The 20,525-nt window shown below is 38.8% G+C and overlaps 2 protein-coding genes and 1 pseudogene across 2 annotated transcripts in view; all 3 read left to right on the top strand.

The window, feature by feature from the left end:
- The first annotated feature begins 666 nt into the window (after nucleotides 1-666).
- Nucleotides 667-4,026, top strand: LOC108880459 (trans-1,2-dihydrobenzene-1,2-diol dehydrogenase-like; annotated as a pseudogene).
- A 141-nt stretch (nucleotides 4,027-4,167) lies between these two features.
- Nucleotides 4,168-10,284, top strand: pofut2 (protein O-fucosyltransferase 2). Its single transcript, XM_018671990.2, has 9 exons — nucleotides 4,168-4,426; nucleotides 5,158-5,411; nucleotides 5,684-5,828; nucleotides 6,318-6,428; nucleotides 7,171-7,237; nucleotides 7,457-7,582; nucleotides 7,787-7,967; nucleotides 8,112-8,235; nucleotides 9,182-10,284. Exons 1-9 carry the CDS (start codon nucleotides 4,251-4,253, stop codon nucleotides 9,333-9,335), a joined length of 1,338 nt encoding a protein of 445 aa, XP_018527506.1. The 5' UTR covers nucleotides 4,168-4,250; the 3' UTR covers nucleotides 9,336-10,284.
- A 1,330-nt stretch (nucleotides 10,285-11,614) lies between these two features.
- abca12 (ATP-binding cassette, sub-family A (ABC1), member 12) overlaps nucleotides 11,615-20,525 on the top strand; it is a 57,132-nt gene continuing 48,221 nt past the window's right edge. The window contains 12 exon segments of the mRNA XM_051070549.1: nucleotides 11,615-11,956; nucleotides 12,447-12,524; nucleotides 12,741-12,834; nucleotides 15,320-15,467; nucleotides 16,477-16,607; nucleotides 16,993-17,057; nucleotides 17,625-17,795; nucleotides 17,911-18,104; nucleotides 18,337-18,455; nucleotides 18,720-18,820; nucleotides 19,279-19,425; nucleotides 20,308-20,474. Of these exon segments, the coding sequence (XP_050926506.1) occupies nucleotides 12,459-12,524; nucleotides 12,741-12,834; nucleotides 15,320-15,467; nucleotides 16,477-16,607; nucleotides 16,993-17,057; nucleotides 17,625-17,795; nucleotides 17,911-18,104; nucleotides 18,337-18,455; nucleotides 18,720-18,820; nucleotides 19,279-19,425; nucleotides 20,308-20,474 (1,403 nt within the window). The 5' untranslated portion in view covers nucleotides 11,615-11,956; nucleotides 12,447-12,458.

Below are 20,525 nucleotides of genomic sequence, written 5' to 3'. Positions count from 1 at the left end.
CTGTACATAAAGGGAGAACTTTATATTAGGTGGTGTGTTTTATTTGCTGTGTTTGTATGTACGTGGTGGGGTATTTTATAATGGTCAATGGCATATAACAATAATTATCATCACATTATTAGAAAAAAAGTGCCGTAAGATGAATCAGTTTTGAAGCTGTTGTAACAATTGGACTTTTTTTTTTTTAATAGGTGGTACGTTTTTCCAGGTTTGAATGATCCGTAAGTACAGTGAGCCAATGAGTTATGGATATCTGTGTTCAATCTTTCCAATTCAGTGGAATGGCCTTTTTGGCAAATGATTTGTAATATTAGGGCATATAATATACATAGGTCACCAAGTAATGCAATGATTGGGCACACTGAGGCCAATCATCGCAGATAACTTGCTCATGACCTGTGAGCCTATGCGGTACAGTATGAAGGTAGTGATGTGGGTTCTGTGCAGGACTTTATAGAATCAGTTGGTTTACAAGTCATGGATAATATGTTTTGTTTTGTTATGTTTATATCTGGCCAGTTGAAATGTAATCGAATTTTTTTTATGTTTTAGTGATTGTAATTTTAGATCTATGAGAGAGCATGACTGCCGTAATCTCTAAGATTAATATTTTTTCTTCAATCTGAGATTTCTCTCAGATTTTTAAACAATTACTTCAGTCCATTTTCATCTCTGGTAGATAGGTAATCACGCGAATTCCGGAATTTTCCTGCAATATATTATTTGTACAACACGGGCGTCTTCCTCATCCTCGGGATATCTATATCCAGCGTAGAGGCGCCCTCTAGTGGAGATTGTTGAGCGTTCAGCTGCTGGAAAGATTGCCGGGGACAGAAATCAGACGGCAGAGAGTTGAATAATGTCCATCTTCTGAGCTGACTGAAGTTTACCGACGTTGTCAATAAAGTCGACGGCAGCTTGAAATGGCAACGCGCTGGGGAATATGTAGTGCGGGTAAAATTTGTCACGACTTCTCGGTTGCCTTACGGACCCTGAATCCCGAGGACCACGAGGTAACTTTTGCCTTGGTTTTTTCAGCTTGTGTACACACCCACCAAAATGTTGCGTAAGGTGGAGAGAGTGATTCCACGAAGGAAGTAAATAGTTACGTGTGTATCAAACTGCATGGCGTAGCCCAAAACATATTGCAACTTACGTACACGACAGAGAAACACTTAAATACATTTGTAGGACAGGTCTCAACAACTGTTCCCTACTTTGTCAAGTACTCTCATAACAATCAGTTTGCTTCTCACTCATTATCACCATTTAGGTGCCCTTGAGCAAAGCACTTACACCCAAATACACAACACTGCAGGGAAGCTATGTGTTAGTGCGCGCAAGCGTTTTTGGCCATGGCCACACTGAGCAATATATTATACTTGTGAGAATATGATGCCTGGCCTAAAAAACTTCCGTCTCTAGTTGACAGAGAGGTCAGCCCTAAACTATTACATACTACTAAACGGGTATTTCCACTTGACTATACCTCCCGTACAAGGAAGAGTGAATATACAAGTGAAATCCATGCTCCTCACATTCACTTCCCAGAGGTGCAATTAAGACTTGCAATTGATAGGTTGCCACACACTTCACTGTTTTGGACACCAGAATTAAGTACAGTATTCTGTCTATACATCCTGAAATATAGGTTTGAGTTAAATTATCATTCACTGTTCATTGTTTTACTCATTTGTTAAATTATGGATGCTTCTGCATTTCATTAATTGAAAGATTTTGCTCACATTTTCATTGATTGGTGAATATTCATTCACTACAAATCATTGTAGATAAATGTTACATTAACAAAACATTTTTTTCATCCTCAGATAGTGGCTGTTGCTGCCAGGGACCTGCAGCATGCCTGAAGAATTTGCCAAAAAGCATAACATCCCTAGATCATATGGAAGTTATGATGAGTTGGCAAAAGATCCGGACATTGGTGGGTTCTGTTTTCAGCATATGGCGCGATGTTTTGGTCTAATCTGAATTATCAAATCTAATTGTTCCCTAGCTGAAGTGTCTCTAGGCCAGTCATTAAGCCTCAACCTGCCTCAGGAATCCTTTCCATACTTGAAAATAAGTATTAAATATTGTTTCCAAACACTAATTTCTCTGCCCCTCTCTCTTAAGATGTGGTTTATATTGGCACAATTCATCCTCACCACCTGGGTACTGGCAGGCTCTTCATGAAGTCTAAAAAGAATGTGCTGATTGAGAAGCCCCTGGCCATGAATTCAAAGGAGGTGCAGGAACTCATCACTGCAGCCCACGAAAACAGTGTCTTTCTCATGGAGGTAACATACATAATAAAAATATATCCCCTTTCAACCAAATTCACATCCTGCATTTACCATTTATCTGTCTAGTCCATCCCATGTCTTCCCTCCAGGCAGTTTGGACTCGTTTTTTTCCTGTGTCCCTGGAGGTGAGGAGACTGTTGCACCAGGGTGAGGTAGGTGAGGTTCAGATGGTGAGGGCCGATCTGGGCGCTCCCCTCACTCACATCCCCCGCTTGGCTGAGAGGAAGTTAGGAGGAGGGGCAGTGCTGGACCTGGGCATCTACTGTCTGCAGTTTATCTCCATGGTCTTTAATGGTGAGAGGCCCGAGTCCATCCAAGCCACAGGACACTGCATAGACACAGGTTATTGTCTCAAAAAAGTCAGTTTACCAAGAAAATATTCCTGAAATGATCACTAGAAAGACTAAAACCCTGATACTTACTTACTCTTACATAGAGTCTACTTAAGATTCCAATGAATTCAAAGCTCTCTCTACATTGTCCAGGTGTTGATGGAACTGCAGTTCTGGTCTTGAAGTTTGCAGGAAACAGACTAGCCATCTGTACTTGTTCCATCACCATGATGCTGACCTGTGATGCAGTTATCACGTGGGACCAAAGGCACTATTAAGGTAACTAGAACCAATGCATGCTGTAAGAAAACTAGAAATGTCTCAGCGCAGGAATACTTAATTGTTCAAACAGCACAAGTGTGTTAATATGCTAATATCTAACAAATCATGCAAGGTGAGTTATATGTCACTGATTTCCACATAAGGTACCCCACCATATGTGGTGCCCAACAACGTTGGAGGTAAATGGGAAGGAGATGCAATTTCCCCTGCCAGAGACTGGCATGCCACTAAACTTCAAAAATAGCACAGGTCTACGATATGAGGCTGAGGAGGTCCGCCGCTGTCTGCTGAAAGGTAGAAGCTGCACAAAAGCATACAATTAAAACAGCTGTATTTTTTGTAATTGTCCTATATTGATCTGATTCTGTTTTATTTATCAAGTTTTTGAGTTCAGTGTACTTTTAGTAACAAACTTTATATATAGGACTGGCTTCTTTGTTTGTATTGTGCTAATAATATAATGTAAAAACACTTTGCAGACACACACACACACACACTTTTTTTTATTGCAAATGTGTCATGATGCAGCCTGAGCCCGTCTCTTGTTGTGCTCTCTTGCTTATCATTAATTGTGATTTCTTGCTGCTCTGTAGGACTAAAGGAGAGTCCAGGGATGCCATGGGCTCACTCCAGCTTATTAGCAGAAGTTATGGATGAGGCCAGAAGACAACTGGGGGTGAAATATGACCAGGATAACATCCAGTGATGTGTTCTTAATGACAACCAGTGAACAATTATGCAAAATTATGAAATTTGTCCTGTTGAATACAGACCACATGGGATCGTTGTAGATGTTTTGGTGTGTGTAATAACATTAGTAATGGTTCTGTTTTAAGTGTCTCACTAAGTCATGACCATATGACAGTGAGACAGCATGCACAATAGCAGGACCCTGAATGCAGCTGAATGGAATGGAATACATTACTTGTATTTTTTTCTCTACTTTTCCTATTGTGACATGTCAAAAAATATCTTATTTGAAAAAAGCCTGTTATGATTGTTAATGACAACTCCCTTCACTTAATGTTTTGATTTTTTCTTTGATTTTCACGTATTTTGCATACATTTCGTCGAGTCTCTTGGCTGTTACTTGGGCTAATAAACTGAAATGGCTAATAAACTGAAAAAATCTAATTTAGATTATTGCTATTGTTGCTAATCTTAATCCACTAACTAAGAAATATGGTTAAGTGTTGACAGTAACATTTAATACAAATTTGAATTCACGGATTATAGATATTGTTTAAAGAAAACAAAAGCTCTTTATTATTGGTTGCTCGGCAACAGTACAGACGCCTTTTACGCTTCCGGAAGTGCGTGGCTCTGAGGAAATATGGCGCACAGAGCGGTTCATATACCAGTGATATTTATAGCTTCAACCTATTCTTTTACCGTATTCTGTCTGTCTGTTTTTGTAGCTTTTGCAGCATTTGAAACAGTGAACACGGACAATGTGTTCAGTGCAAGCCACACGGCTACTATACCCGTCGCTGCCGCCAGGGATCTGCGGTAAGCTTCCACATTTACACGTTACGGTTAGCTAGTCTTGCTAGCGAAAAAATAGTTAACAGTTGTTGAGTTTTGTTCTACTATAACGGTATGTTTATTTTTACACTAACAAAAGCGTCCAGTTACGCCATTTCTATAACGTTTGCCAAACTTGACCGCTTGTATTAAGCCCTGCAGTCTTGATGTGACCCAAAAGTATGCCTTACTCCGTTCTAAAAGTTGGCAATTTAGTCAATTCCTGTGTATAAGAACCTTTTACCCTTTGTAGACCTATACCCAATCAGTACTGGCAAAACACTGTTGTGCTGCAGTGAAGTTCGGCGTATAGACAGTTCCTTAAACTCGGAGTCACAGCACAATGTAGCCAATTTCGTCAGGGATTTGCCCACAACAGCTGGGTACGTTGGCGTTCCCAATGTCATAAATATACAGTATATTTCTGACATACAGTAAATCTGCTGTATCAAGAATTTGCACTGTGCATTTTTTCATTTCGGTTTACAACTGGAGTAATGATGCCACCGAAGAATATAGTGCCTTTGTTATGCAAATAATACTTGACACTTTAAATGGGATCAAAGTTGCTTTTCTGCTGAATGTGGCAGTTTGTATAGTGGAGACTATCCTTCATGCTTGAGTTCATTCAGTCCAAAGAGCTTGCATCTGTTGCCTTTTTCCAGCTAGAGCTTTTTTAAAACTCCAAGATCTCATGTCCTCTCTTTGCATCTCAGATACTTGTTGTATGACGTAAACCCCCCAGAGGGTTTCAACCTGCGGAGGGATGTGTACATCCGCATGGCCTCCCTGGTGAAGACGTTGAGGAAGGAGGGCGATGACTGGGTATTGGTGCTTCCTCCATGGGGTCGCCTTTACCACTGGCAGAGCTCTAACATCCACCAGATCCGCATCCCCTGGGGAGAGTTCTTCAGCCTCACCAGCCTGCAGGCCAATGTACCTGTCATTGAGTATGAGGAGTTTATTGCTGGTGAGCTTTTTATTTTGGTGACCAAGACTAGGGTTACATTTACTGAAAGATGTTCATTTGTGTGGCATGTGAACCTATTGGAATTCTATCTGTTTATGATTTTTAAGTAAACTGACCTTTTTTGTCATTTTATGCCTTAATATATACCAGTTGTTCCATCTCACAGTGCAGTGCTCCTTCATACTCTAGGTTTATTAAGTTTGTTGAAGTCAAACACTCAGTCAGTGTGTTTTAATCCTCCAACTTTATTACTCTGCTCTATTCCACTCTAGAAAATGGAGGCCCATTCATCGACCAAGTTCTAGTGCTGCAAAACTATGCTGAGGGATGGACTGATGGAAAATGGGAGGAAAAAGTTGATGAGCGGCCATGTATTGAGAGGCTGATGTACTCCAAAGACAAACAGGGATACTATAGGTAAATATAATACATTCCAATGCATCAAAACTCACAACATTATTTCAAATCACAAAGTATAAAGAATTAAACCAAGGATGTGGAGGTCTGAGTGGTGGATATGTGTAAAAATTGTTTGAGTTTGAAACCAGACAGTGGGTTTCAGCCTGTTTCATATTAGTAGTCTCTTTATCCACCTTAGTTGCCATTAATGTGATGTTTTCTGAACTTAATGGTTGTGTAACTTTCTCTGTCATGACTTCCTTTGGAAACAGACACAACAAATAAGTTTATTGTTTTTACATGAAAGAGATTCATTACACTTTGGTACCTAAGAAGCTGAGTTGTAATTATAGTAGAATAACTCTATACCCTCTTCAGACAGAGATGGATCACATTCGCAGTTATTCTGTATTAATGACATCTCCCTCTTCACCCTTGCTTGCACATCTCTCCCCTCTCCATTCATCATCAACTGTCTCATTTATCTTGTCTGTGTGTTCTTCCAAGGGGCTGGTTTTGGGGCTACGAGGAAACGAGAGCTCGAAATGTGACATGCATATCAGCCCAAGGCCATGCCTCCATCATGTCCCCGGTTCTTCAGAAAAACATCACAGTGACGTGAGTCTATACAGAGCATCTTGTTGATACAAGATGCACTGACCGTACACTAACAGTACATTTGCAGTGTCTTGACAAACACTAATGGCTGGTAAAAGGTGTCTGTGGCAGATAAATCAATATTATTATATTTGAATTATGCTGTTGTATTCAGTTCTGTTGAGCTCAATGATTATTATCAAACTTTATCCTATTTGCTAATAACGTTTTATTTAACGCTGTACCCAGTTCTTAAAATGGTTAATGTGGCACATTTCAACAAAAAGTGTAAGGGAGGTTTGGACTCTGATCCTTAAGAGTAACATTTCAGACACTATGCATATGCAAACACTAACACACCAACATGCGCACAATTCAAATATGTAATTATGAAATATCCTACCAGTGTACTGTACCATAATTTTATAGCTATCTATGAATACTGTGTTTCCATATCTTTTTGATAATTGAGTATGTTTAAATACATTCAGTTTTATTGTGTCTGTGAGGCTAGAGGAAGCAAGAGACTTTTTTTTTTTTTAAGGTAAATGAAATCACACAACTGATCATATATGGCCAACATAATGAGTCTTGACTTAAAGCAGCCAAAGCTCAGTCTTTGGTCCTACTTCTTATGAAAAGCTGAAAGTTGATCTGATTTTATTGTTATTTAAGTATGATATTACTTACAGTAGTTTGCTCTTTCAGATCTTGGTGACATTTACAGGGAGAAAATTGTGTGTGGGCTCCTGCTATTTTTCAGATCAGTAATGCTTGACCGAGCTGAGACACTCCTTCATGATCACTATGCTGGGAAAGATTACTGGGATGTAAGTCATGTAATTGTTCATTATTGTACCTGTGTTAGAATACTGGTGTCAGGTGTTGGGTGACACACCTGACATATTGTTATCCTGTTGAATTGCTGTGTTCTCGCAGAAAATAACATATAGTGTAGATTTTTGTGCTTTTAAGCCAAAGTTTTACAGCACATCATCTGGTGTGTAAACTGATGTAGGAATCTCTGCAATTGTCTATGTTTAACTCAGACCCGCCGCAGCATGGTTTTTGCCAAGCACCTGCGACTCATAGGTGATGAATTCAGAGCAAAGTACCTGAACTCTACAGATGACAGAGACCACACCATTTACAGTGAGGATTGGACTCGCATGAAAGTGAGTCAGTGTGTCTGGCTATGGCATGATTCTGTGGTTGTCCTGATGCTGTGGTAAAGTCATCCGTTTCCATTTACTGTTTACCATATATGTACTCTGCTATTTCTGTTCTGGCTTTAACTATTAATTTCAGCTTTTTGATCATCAAGTTTCAAATTTTAAGCAATCATTAGGCAGTATTTTGCCATTTCTATATTTCTTTAGGCCAAGCTGGGCTCAGCTAAAGGTGGCCCATATCTAGGGGTCCACCTGCGCAGGAAGGATTTCATCTGGGGTCACAGAGAGGATGTACCCAGTCTCAGGGGGGCAGTCAAAAAAATGCGCAGCTTGATGAAGAAGCACAAACTTGACAAAGTGTTTGTTGCAACAGATGCAGATGAGGAAGGTAATGACATGGCTGCACAAATCTCTTAATAATAATAATAATAAGACCCAGTATTAGTAATAAATAAATAAATTAGTAAGCAGTTGTAGCATATCCATAAACACTATAATAGCTTTTGTAATGCTGTGTTATGTAATCTTGTAGAATTGAAGGAGCTGAAAAAGTTGTTGCCAGACATGGTGCGGTTTGAACCATCCACAGAGGACCTGGAGCTCCTTAAAGACGGAGGAGTGGCCATCATTGACCAGTGGATATGTGCTCATGCAAGGTAAATTAGTTTATTAGTTAGCTTAGTAGTATCAGACTATAAGATAGCACATAGTTTATATGCTTATTTGTTACTTACAAATGTTTAGGCGTGTTTTTTATGTGTTTTTATTTATTTAAACAATTAAAACAATTCTGTCCTGCCTTATGTATTTAGGAGTTCCTATAAAAAAATGTTGCCACATTAGTGCCCTTCCCCCCCTTTTCACATAGGACCAACATCATTGCAATGAGATGGTTCAGTGCTGTTCAAACTTTATTTTATTTTTAAGAACGTTTCTTTTCTTTTTTTTTAATTACACCACGTAAGTATGACATAGTATTCAGAAATCATGAACATAGCATGTACATACAGCTTAATATATTTTTGATTAAAGGTACCCTGTGCAGTTTTCTTTTTAACAGCTGGTCAAATTAATTTGTTCAGTACTTTAGTTAAAGACTAAATACCTGCGAAACTAGTGATACTCCCATCAGCCTCACAGAGCTGCTAGCATGGCTGAAGACTCTTGTTGTTGCTTTATCATTTTGATGTACTGTGAGTAGACTGATTTAAACAAAAAACTTGAACTAAAAATAGGTCTTGATGTGAAATAGTAAAGTGTTTTTTTTTTCTGAAGGCATTGGATAATAATAATTTGATTGCTTTCACCATTTCAGGCAAAGACCTGAGCCATTTGAAATCCATCTGAGGACTGATAAATTTATTTCCTCCAATGACCAACTATGAGCATAGATTTTCATTGCCAAATAACTGAAATATCTTAGCAGTCATGTCACTATTATACCTACCCATGGAAAATATTTAAACTTGAAAAACTTGTCTGGGTGTTTGTACATGCAGTTCTCACTGCATGCGACATGCTTCTGTAGCTTTCTATGTTGCACTTTTACTTACTTTAACTTTGTTTTTATATACCCATTCATTTATTCACTTCTATTTTCAGGTTCTTTATTGGAACATCTGTGTCCACCTTCTCTTTCCGAATCCATGAGGAGCGGGAGATCTTGGGTTTTGACCCCAAAACTACATACAATCGTTTCTGTGGGGACACTGAGAAAGAATGCGAACAGCCCACACACTGGAAAATTGTTTACTAATGTGACCTCTGACTTTCCTGACACACACACAAGTGCCAAAAAGCAGTGTTAAAAGTGATTTATTTGTATGGAATATAGTTGGAAGATATTTTTTATGGTTTCAGAGTTGTGCAATCAGGTCTGTAGTGACCGCTGTGACTGAACCTTATGCTCAAATGGCCAAGACTGGGTTGCCAAACATGTATTACTGTAATAATTAAATCTGCATATATTTTTTAGGTTGTATGTTGAATGTGGTTTCCTACATGACACGTAGTACATAGCACACCGTGCTTTGATACATTTTCGATTAAAGGTGCACAGTGCATTGTTTGTTGGTGCATTGCTGCTGCTGCCCGCTCATCAGTGGAATAAGTGGATGAGCATTTAACTGATGGCAGGAAAGTGTATGCTGTGCATATGCATCCATATGCCAAACGAAGCAGTTCTGCTCACAGAAACACTGCTTCCTAGCACTACTCCACAGGGGGACATTTAAAATAGAAGACCATACCAACTGATTATCAGCTCATGAGTTGTTGAAATGAGGTGCTTTTCCCATCTACTATCACTGTATTTCAGCGTTTGTGTGGAATAACTTCTGTTATTTCATATTTTTTTGCAGCACTAGTATTAACATTTGTTACATGGGGCTGCATTACAGTATTACGATGTACTGATACTGACTGAAAAACATGTATTTGAATTTTAGTGATGCTAAATTCTTACCACCTTTTCAGTGAAAGGAATTGAAATGACGCAAAGAAGCCACTGTGTCCTGTCAACACTAGCCAACCATTAAGCTGTTATCTTACAACACACCCTTTGTTCCATTCCTGTAGGATGTACATCTTTTGATAAAAAAAATCAGAAAGAACTGTCTGGTATGGGCATTGTCACATGAAGTGGTTTGTACAGCAGATGTGTGATTTTGGTGTTGAATAAAACCCAGTTTTAAGTAGAGTTTCAACATGGCCTAAAACAGATGAGAGAAGGTTTGTTTATGTTTCTATTTCTGTAGGCATGCTGACACCACCATTGCTACATTTACACATAAATACTGTGCACATCTTAACCAGGTGAGGTCAGATGAAATTTGAAAATCACATAAAAAACGCAATGGTTGTGATTAATTTACGTTTCAAAATACTGGTGGGTGGGATGGAAATCAGTGCTTGCCTCAAGATCAACCTGTTTCCGAGGAAATGTGCCTCTGTGTTGTGCTTACCAGTACCAGACACTTTCTTCCCACACATTATCAAGATGGAAAACCAGTATGACAACCTTGATGATGAGATTCTTATTGATGGCCTAACAAATATAACAGTGTCAAATGTCACCTCTGTCTTTCTTTGGCCCAATGCTGAGGCTTCCTACTGCCACTACCCCTGTCCATTGATTTGCCCTTTTTAAAAAAAAAGTGTTTAGGTAATGGAAAAAAAATGACATATAACACTCACCAAAGGATTTCACAGACCTGTGTGTCTTCTCTGTGAAATCTTGTGCTCTGTCAGGAAGGAAAACACTGTCATGTCACTCAGCATTGCCTTTGTCAGCAGTTACCCTCATGCTCATTCATACATTATGTGTGTGTCTAAGAGAGAAGAAGCTTTAAAAACTCTCTAAAATGCTGTTTTTGCAGTCTATTATGGCTGAAATTTTGACTTCTTGCCTACTTAGAATATACTTTTGTCTGTTGCATCAGTATTTTCATCAATGTAACTTGGGATTTCATTTGTCTTTGCCCTTCTAACATTGTCATAAGATGTGTGGCGTCCAGAGAACTAATGGCATTGTTTACACTTCTCCCTTTGGAACCCTCACATGATATCAGTGTGACTTTTCCCTGTGGAGACCCATGACTCACCAACAACATCTTAGAAAACCTGTGGAGTGTGTAATTTGGTGCTTAGTGTTACCTTGTCACAACAGTAATGTTTTGTAACCTCGCAGAGTGTAGGCTGGTCTTAATCACAGATTTATCTTCATCATTTGGTACAAGTTATCTGCACATTACCCTGCAAAGGAAACCATAGTCTTACTTTGACAAATAAACAAGCAGTACTCAGTGTAGAGTACATCACCCAAGTGCAATGGGTGACCTTCAGATACAGCAGTGGTGGTTAAAAAATAATTTGGTTACATTATAAAACCTGAAAACATTAGTTACCAATAGTTCGATTAGAATGACTGGAATTGAAACTGTAAATGTTAAGGCATTTAATGAGCCCTTAAGACACATTAAATATATTATACAATACTGGTACATGTGTAGTTAGTATTGTCACGCGCTCCCCTTTTGTTTTGGAGTGACAGGTCGCAGTCAGAGTACACGCCCTTTTTACCTCACCTCTGACTTACCGTCTCGCACGCAGGTAGAGTTGCCCACATCGGCAGGAGGCGAGGGACAGAGAGGTGGAAGACCTGTTTTTTTTTTTTCGCCTTTTGCAGCTACTGCGGCGAAGACTTTTCACTGTCCTTTGTTTTCGAAGCGTGATTTTATTCTGTTTGACTCCCTCGAGTGACTGATGGAAAGGGCATCCTGCTAGGGCCCACCTAGCGACATGTCCTTCATAACGAGCCTGCGTGCGATAGTCAGTTAACAGATCATTTGCCCATTTTGAGAGGACACACGCAGCCAGGTAGGTCCAGTGATTTGTTATAACATTACGAATGTATTAAGTGTACATATGGTGGAGCTTCTCGGAGATAAAGTTTCAGTGAGAGTGAGCTTCATCAAGAATGAAGTCATTGTGCTGTTATTCAGGCATCACCTTATGAATGTGGACAGTTAACCACAATTCACGTCATTAACAGTTTGATAAAAAATAATTAATTTCGTTCGTTATTCATGAGCCCTTATGTTTTTTAGGCCCTTATACATTAAGTTCATCCAGTGGCTGTCTTTACCAGTCAATGGAGTTTCCCAGTTGTCACAGAAATTCCCATTCCTCTCTGCACTTTGAAGACTTCTTGTCCATGTTAACTGTATTATCATATGTTGGACCAGAAACAAATTCCACCTGTCTTTGTGTGTGGTCATTTTACAAAGATCATGATAATAAATAATAATAATAAAAAAAACCTACTTGTCCTTGGATTTTTTTTTCATATGCTGTGTCTTCATTCCAGCGTCCTCTACCCATGGCCTTCCTTCAACAGCTGCGGCTTCTTCTCTGGAAGAACGGGCTCACAGTCATCAGACAGCCGGTGAGTCACTTTCTAGTGCAGTGGGAGCCCTTATTTTATTTTTATACAAGCACGCAGATTCCAGTTAAATGTCAGTTTCACCATTACCCAAGAAAGATTGTGGGGAATATATAATATAGATAACCACATAGTAACAGCTTGAATATTTTATATTTCTGTGATGAATGAACTCTTCAACAACTGATTATTAATGTTTTTTGATATCTTGTGTTGTAGTTATGGTCCCTGACTCTCATCGGCTGGCCTCTGGTCATCTTCATCATCATTGCTGTGACCCGCAACCAGTTTCCTCCAGTAATAAAAGAGACATGTAAGTGTAAAACTGCGTAGAAAAAAAAGCACACTGTACAATATTACAAACAAAATAAACCGTGAGCAAATGGAATAAAGCTTTCAGTGTAACAGCCCTGACTATCTTATCTCGCCCATAAGCTGTCCTGGTACTACCAAAGATAATGCCTTTATTAGAGCAAATATAACTCAATAAATAAACAGTGAAAATGCTTTAACTAAATTTTTATAAATATTACCATTATATTTTATAGGTCCCTCTAGCTATATATAGTATTTTCAAAGTGTTAGAGTAAATATAGTCTTTGAAAGATCTTATAACAGGTCTTTAATGGTTCTGTCATTATACAAAAAAGACTAAAACAAAACCTGAAGTTGGAAACTAAAGGGGAAGATCCAGTTTGGCTTAACACAATGTTTACGTGATATGGACTACATTGTTTCTGTTGGGCGTCTTTAATGATAGTGCCGCCACACACTTGGAGACATTCCAATTTCACAATCAAAGTAAATAAAAAGAAAGTTCAATTCAAACATGAACAGTCCTTAAGATCTGAGCCTGTCCCTACACAGTTGACTTAGTGTTTGTCCCCCTTTATTTTTCAAAACCAATTGACTTAGAGCACATTTATTTATCTAGTATGAATGTGGATAAAGTCCCTGACGGAGAGAGTGTTACATAGAGGGAGAGGCGGAATTGGCAATCAGTTGGTTTAAAAAAACATACCCTAAGCATTGCAGTTACCAGTAAACCCGTTTTTTAAACAGATGAGTTGCAACCTTACGAAACTACATTTGACCAGTGTCTGCATCATTTTTGGAGAACACTATTCTGCTATATACATGTCAATATCTGTGAAAAAGAATGTATTTATATGCATTATATACAATATCTGTAAAATGAAAAATGTTAGAAAGAAAGTGTTACTTTAGTTTTAACTGTAACAAGTTAACCCTCCCACCTTTGTTTGGTCAGTGTTTTTTGATGGATCAGATTCTGTGTATCCAGGGATTCACATGTAATTTAATAACCACCAGTGTGAGCTAAAAAAGAAACTATCCAGTGCAACTGAACAATAGGACCCTCCCCTCCCCTGTTAAGTGCCAATTGGTAGGAGTTTTTTTTGTTGTTGTTATTCATGGTGGAAGCAGGCACAGTATTTGACCACACCTATAACAGGAAACAAAACCATCTTCAGTATTTGATCAGGCTAAAGCACTAGCATTGAATTATACTGAACAGAGCTGCGAAACACTCAGCAAACAGTCTAAAGTGATCTCAGATGACCAAACAGTTTCATCAAGTATGTTCAACTGTTTCTCACAGAGTTACTTGGTGTTATTAAATCATTCCTCATGATTGAGAAATGTACAATAATTATTTTCCATTAGGGGACTCCTGTTGTATTTGGAGGCATATCCCATAGTTGGACAGTAGTGATGGTTTTAAATGCTGAAATGTAACATTTGTACCCTGCTAGATTCAAGTGCCTCCCACATTTTCATTGTAAATGAATAATTACAAAGCTGTTCCCATTATTGGTTTTGTGACTCTTGCAGTGCCATTTTGAGTTAATGGATACAAAGTCATTCCCTTTGTTGAAAGCCAGTGTAAACACTTTTTATTCTTCATGTTTGACTCTCATGAGTCAGTGTTTTGTTGTTCCTAGCTATGTGAACTATACATTCATTCTACACAAGTGGTTGTGTGAGTGTGAATGTTAACTTTGAGATGTGATGTAGAGCAGCTCTTCAAAATTAATTATGCAACCAAGGTTTCATAATGACTTCCACGAGTGCTATGATTAAGCTTTGAGACTCAAGTTTACCAGGCTATAATTCTCTTTCAGAGAAATCTACCGTGCCAAGATGAGGCATTGTATTCTTAGCTAATACTAACAAGAATGAATTCCAGAGAGGCATTGTATCATTCAGTCATTCTGCTCACAGAGGCTTGCCAATAACCTGATCTTGCTTTTTTATGTCTTATTATCTCTTCTGAATTTAAGCAAAGGCTGAGACTGTTCTGACAAAAGACAAAAACTATGAGTTACCCACTGGTAGTGACACAGAGATTAGTCCACGCTCCTGATGCTACGATCAGACATATCCCAACATACTGTAGTTAACAACTTGTCAGACAGAAAGGAATAACAAACTGTGCCAGTTCCTAACATTTGGAAGAAAAAACAAAACAAAAACATAGCACTACAGAAGTTAAAGCATCCACAGCAGAATGCAGTTTTTTGTGTTCTTCCTTTAACTTCTCTGTAATATTATTGAACAGTATCTGTACAGTTGAACAGTGACTGTAGTTAATGACATGACAGTGACTTGAATATTTGGGCTTTTAACTTGCCTGTAATTCACATAAAGTGGTGCCGCTGTTTGACAAATTTACATAATTAAGTACGTGTTCTCCTTGGATTTTGAAACAATTCTTAATGGAACTGGTGTTTTCAAGTATCCTCATTACAGCAACAACTTTGTCATGACTCCTCCAGGTTACGTGGCACCCAGAAACCTACCCAGCACAGGCTTCTTCCCTTTCCTGCAGACCCTCATGTGCAACGCAGACAGCAACTGTCATAACACATCACGCCTGGTGGACCCAGCATCCAGGTCCACTCGTAAATCTTCAGGGACTACAAGGTAACCCCATTCATCAGTACAGATTGTATATGATCTCTAATCTTGCATATCTTGCATATGTAATGCATATTTATTGTAGTTGTAATTTCAGTCAGAATCACAAAGCATGAAACTTCCACATCTTAAGTTGCTGTATAAAAAGGTGTGCAGGGACACACCTCAGCATAGCAGCATCACATGAGATGATTAGTCAGCGTGTTCATGGAAATGTACCGACAACAGACATCCCCCTGTCAAGGAAAGGAAGTCTCCTTAACCCTTGCTTAATCATAACCCACCACGGTTTTCTGAATTATGTAATGTATAGCTTTTTGTAGTTAATTGTGTTTTTTCCAGATGAAGGAACGATAGGAATGAAGTCAAGACAAACCTGTTTGTCTTATCTTCAACCTGCTGATGAATCTTGGTTTGCGCAAATTTCCAGCTCAGCTAATTTTAGTTAAGCTTTTGTTTGGTCTTAGAGAACCAAAGGCCCGCCTCCTCTTTTGGCTGGCCTTTGCTCCACTAGCTTTTGTAACTCAACAGCTTTTCTCACAGATTGTTTTTCCAACTGCTGTTCCTGAAAAATGAAAAATATCATTAGAGTTTTCTGTCTTCATTCCAAGCATTATATGTCTCTGTAACTGTAGAGGACAGGAAAATTCAAGCGTTTTTTAAAAATCATTTTAACCAAAAAAAGCAAGCAAACATACAAAAAAAAACCCACAAGCATGTAAATATGAATTTTAGCCACTAGCACATGGTCAAAACCTTATGGGAGCAAATGGCAACAAAAATAATTGTCGTTATTGATCAGATTGATAAGGTGTTCAAATCTTACTATTCATTGCACTACAGTGATACCAATTTAGCTAGGAGTATGAACCAACTGCCATGGAGGACGTCTCAGCTTTTCAGAGAGATGGTTGAAACTCTCTGTGGGAAAATCCTTCAACACAAGTCTTGTTTGTTTAAAATGACATACATTTGGTAGAGGGTCTCTATAACCTCATCTATCTCTGTGTGACAGGTCAACTCTCGTACCAGAGGATTCCCAACTAGCAAAACTGGTTCAAGGGAGCAATTTTTTCAACTTTGATTTCTCTAGTGACCTGAGAACGAATCCTGAAGCACTGGTTGAGGTCTTGAACAAGTTTGTTGGTATGTTACCGCTCTTCACAGACCTTGGTTTTGTATGTACAATGGCAAAATCATATCTCTATGTTTCACTCTGCCCACTTGCAAACATAGACACCCAGTAGCATTTCTGTAAAGCAATACTTTGACATTTTAAGTTCAGCTGTTACCACTCTTAATGCTAAACTAAGCTAAGCAAGAAAGCAATTAACCCTATTTCCTAAAATGTTGAACTGTTGCTTTAGGAGGCAGACTTTACTGACTCTTTTGACCATTTGGTCCAACAAATTTGGACTTCGTCCTTTTCATGTTTGCATTATAAAATGGCTATATTGAGTTTTGCTGTAAATCCTACAGTCCAGAAGTTTTTAAATGTTATTAATAATATTAATATGTTCTTCTGTTTAAGGTTCAGCATTCCACGGAAATCCTAATAATGTCTCTCTCATCAATTCCACTCTTCTGGGAAATCAGGTGGGTATTGATAAGATAAAATGGAAGGAACGAAAGGCAGAGTCTGTTTCCTTAGTCAAGTGCCACAGGCCATTGTTAACAACAGATATTAACCAACACATAAACATGTAAGCATGCTGAGATTTGCTTTTAAGTCTTGGCTCAGTTCAAGTCCTTGGTAAATCTCCAAACTGTCAAGTGTCACAGCAAGACAAGTCCAAGTCAAGTGTCAAGCCCTGATTTTGCTGACCTTAGTGTAACTCAAGTCCAAATCTTAAGCCTACAGGCACATCACATGATAAAGTTTCAGTATTTCAGATAATGTGTCAAAAACATTTAAAATATTCAGCATAACTATTTATAATAGCAATACTTTTTTCTGATTGTGTGAATAATGCTCATGAGCATGTAGTTCATTAAAACTGTGGATATATTGATATCAGAATTGTAAACAGTGTGATTTGAGGGTGCAACTGCCATTTGTGTTCTGAAAATCTGATGATATTGTATGAATTATGAATGAATAATGTCACTTAATGGGATCTTGACTCTAGTAATCTGAATCTGTATCGATCATGTCCTTGGCAGGAGACCATGAACAAAATGCTGCAAACAGTGACTGTGTTGAAGAGGGCCATCTGCACCGTGGCACTGCCCATGATAAACACAACCTCACCCAATGCCTTCAGCTATTCTGTGGTGACTTTCTGCAAGTCCAACAGCACTGTGTTAGAAGTCTCGCTCCAAACATTCAACCAGGTATGTGCGTGTCTGTCTGCATGATAACACTAACTTCATATTTCTTATTCTATTTCTGTTCATGTGAGGCCTTGCGAATGTACAGTTACACAAGCTGCAATTATTTCATGAACAGATACTGACGGAGCTGATGCTGACAAAACCAGAAGAGATGGCGACGGCGGCAGGGATGATGTTGATGTTGTTTGATCAGCTGCAAAATCAGACTTCGCTGTGGGACAGTCTCCTAGCTCTTCCCCAGCTCCTCTCTCATGGTTCTGTTGACCAAGTGCTGGCTAGCACAGAGGTTCTGCTCACCAACATACAGGGGTAATGTACTTTCAGTGATGGCTTCTGCTGATTTCAGTTTAGAACTATGTTTTTTTTTCTTTCAAACACTAGGTCTAGTCCTGTTTTCCACCCAGAATATCTGGGATTTAGAGCAGGGGGATGATATATATGAAATGTGTGCATTTGTCTAATCACTAGTTCTTTCAGGTGTTTACTGCAGGGCCTGTCTTGTTTTGAGCATTAAATGTTTTTCCCTTTGCGGTCTGTCTAGTACTATGCATGTCATCCAGAGCAGCTTCCCTGAAGCTGGTGCCTCGCTTTCCATCGTGCATCCAGTGCTTGTTGGAGGCATCAACCTGATCCACTATGGTCAAAACTGGCCTGGCAAAGGTAACACCATCCACTGTCATGTATAGTGTTTTTAATGAAATTGCTTTGATATGCATATAAATAAACCACTGATTACTGTTGTCTTTATTGTATAATTTCTTAAAATGCTGGATCACACTGAAGACATGAGGTCCTGCTGTTTTAAGGAAGCTGCAATGCAAAAACAACTCACCTTTGATCCTAAAATTCTAGAGGAATGTTGGCAGTCAGGTTCTGTACTGATACACCATTAAACTGTGACGTCTGTGATTTGATTCTGCTTAGATGTGTCCATTCCCCTCGGAGATGTTGTCACGTTGCACAATGACTCACTAAGTGAAATGGTGCGACATGTTCTACAAGAGGTCCAGATACCACTGGACAAGGTACGTGTTACATTATATATCTGCATGCAGTATACTACATTAATAAACATTAAATGGCATACATTGTTTAACCTATATTTTCCCTTCGGTGGAATTTCGTGTAATTTCACATTATATGTTGCAAATATGAAGATTTATATACAAAGAAAAAAAAACAGCAGCTCTGTCTCCAGTATTGCCAGTCTGGTTCCATTTAACTTTACTTTCTAGCACAGAAGCCTGAGTTAAGAAACCAGATCCACAACAGGGATGGTGCATTTGAATTTACAATTACAAGTTAAAGGAAGGGTTTGACATTTTGGGAAATACTTTGGTGCTGAGAGTTAGATAACAAGAGCAATACCAAGTCTTTATCCGCTGTTTTATTATTTGTGGAAATACTTTTCTTTCCCAATGAGGCATCACTTTAACAAGAGTCTGTCCCATTATAAATACTGTAACTGTCCTCTCTGTCCTAGGCTATCGGCCTTACACTGGACAAGAACATGGTGCATTCCTACCTGTGTGACAACAGCAGTAACCCACTTTGGCTAACAGCAGCGTGCAGCACAGGCACTGTGGACCTGCTTCTGAGTTGGATCAGCCCTGACAAGGTGGCAAAGCAGGTAGGCTAGAAATATAAGAATGTTGTTATCATCAACAGAAAGGAGTCAGCTATTTGATATATGTGGTCTTAATGGCTCTCATGCAGCTTGTCTGTGTTCTTCTGTCTCTACTCCTAATTTGCATTCTCAAGTGCCACCTTCACAAGCAATTACATTCAGAGTGCACCAAATAATTAGTCTGCAGCCGCAAGAAAGCTGTTGGCTATAGCAACAAGCAACTGCAACTCCCAGGTCGCACCTGGGGAACAGAAACCTCAAGGATACCCAATTAGTGCTGCCACCACGGTCGATGTGTTGTGATGAGATAATTCCCATTCAGAAGCTGTTAGCTAACACTGTCATTACTCTATGTGTACTCGCTCAAACAGTCAGGTGGACATCAATTAATAGTCCAAAGCTGACATATAGCAGTGATGTACATTTGTCATATTCTGTGTAGTAATTAACCAGGTTAGTTGATATCAGCTTTCTCCTTTCATACCTGATTAAATCTCTATAGGATAATGCCATAAGTCATATCAATTAATGCACTTAACTTGTTGCATTTAATGTATATAGTGCAAAAGTTAGAATTTCACAATAATATAGACTTAATTTTAAAAAGAGATATACCCCTTAGTAAAAGCAAATTAGATATGTTGTAATGATGTGTAAACACTCCCAAGTCAGTTTTTCCTATTCATATTGTTTTGGCACTTTAAAAATGGATGTGCATTTTGGAATATCATTTCGGGGGAATTTAATCCACATATTCACTGCACACTCCTCATACAGTTCAGTATTAATTTGGCTTTGTGGTTAAAACAAAGAAACAAACAAAAAACCCCTAACACTGTTTGCATACTTTCTTTTCCCTCCTTATTTTAACTATATTATTCCCAGGCTCTCCTGGCATGGAGTAGGCATGTTGCTCCACATGATTTGTCCTTCACCAAAGGGCTGCTGCACAGTCTGATTGGAAGTGTATCCCCAGGAGGACAGGGAGGTTCCAACATCACGAGGGCCCGCCGTAGCATAGATACACAACCACAAAATATTGAGGAGGAGCTGTAAGTACAGCACAGTCTGTTCTTTACATGCTGTATACTTTTACTTCGCTG

The sequence above is a fragment of the Lates calcarifer genome, linkage group LG1, assembly GCF_001640805.2.
Source record: "Lates calcarifer isolate ASB-BC8 linkage group LG1, TLL_Latcal_v3, whole genome shotgun sequence".
Classification (NCBI taxonomy): Eukaryota; Metazoa; Chordata; class Actinopteri; family Centropomidae; genus Lates; species Lates calcarifer.
This window is presented reverse-complemented; position numbering and strand designations above follow the sequence as displayed.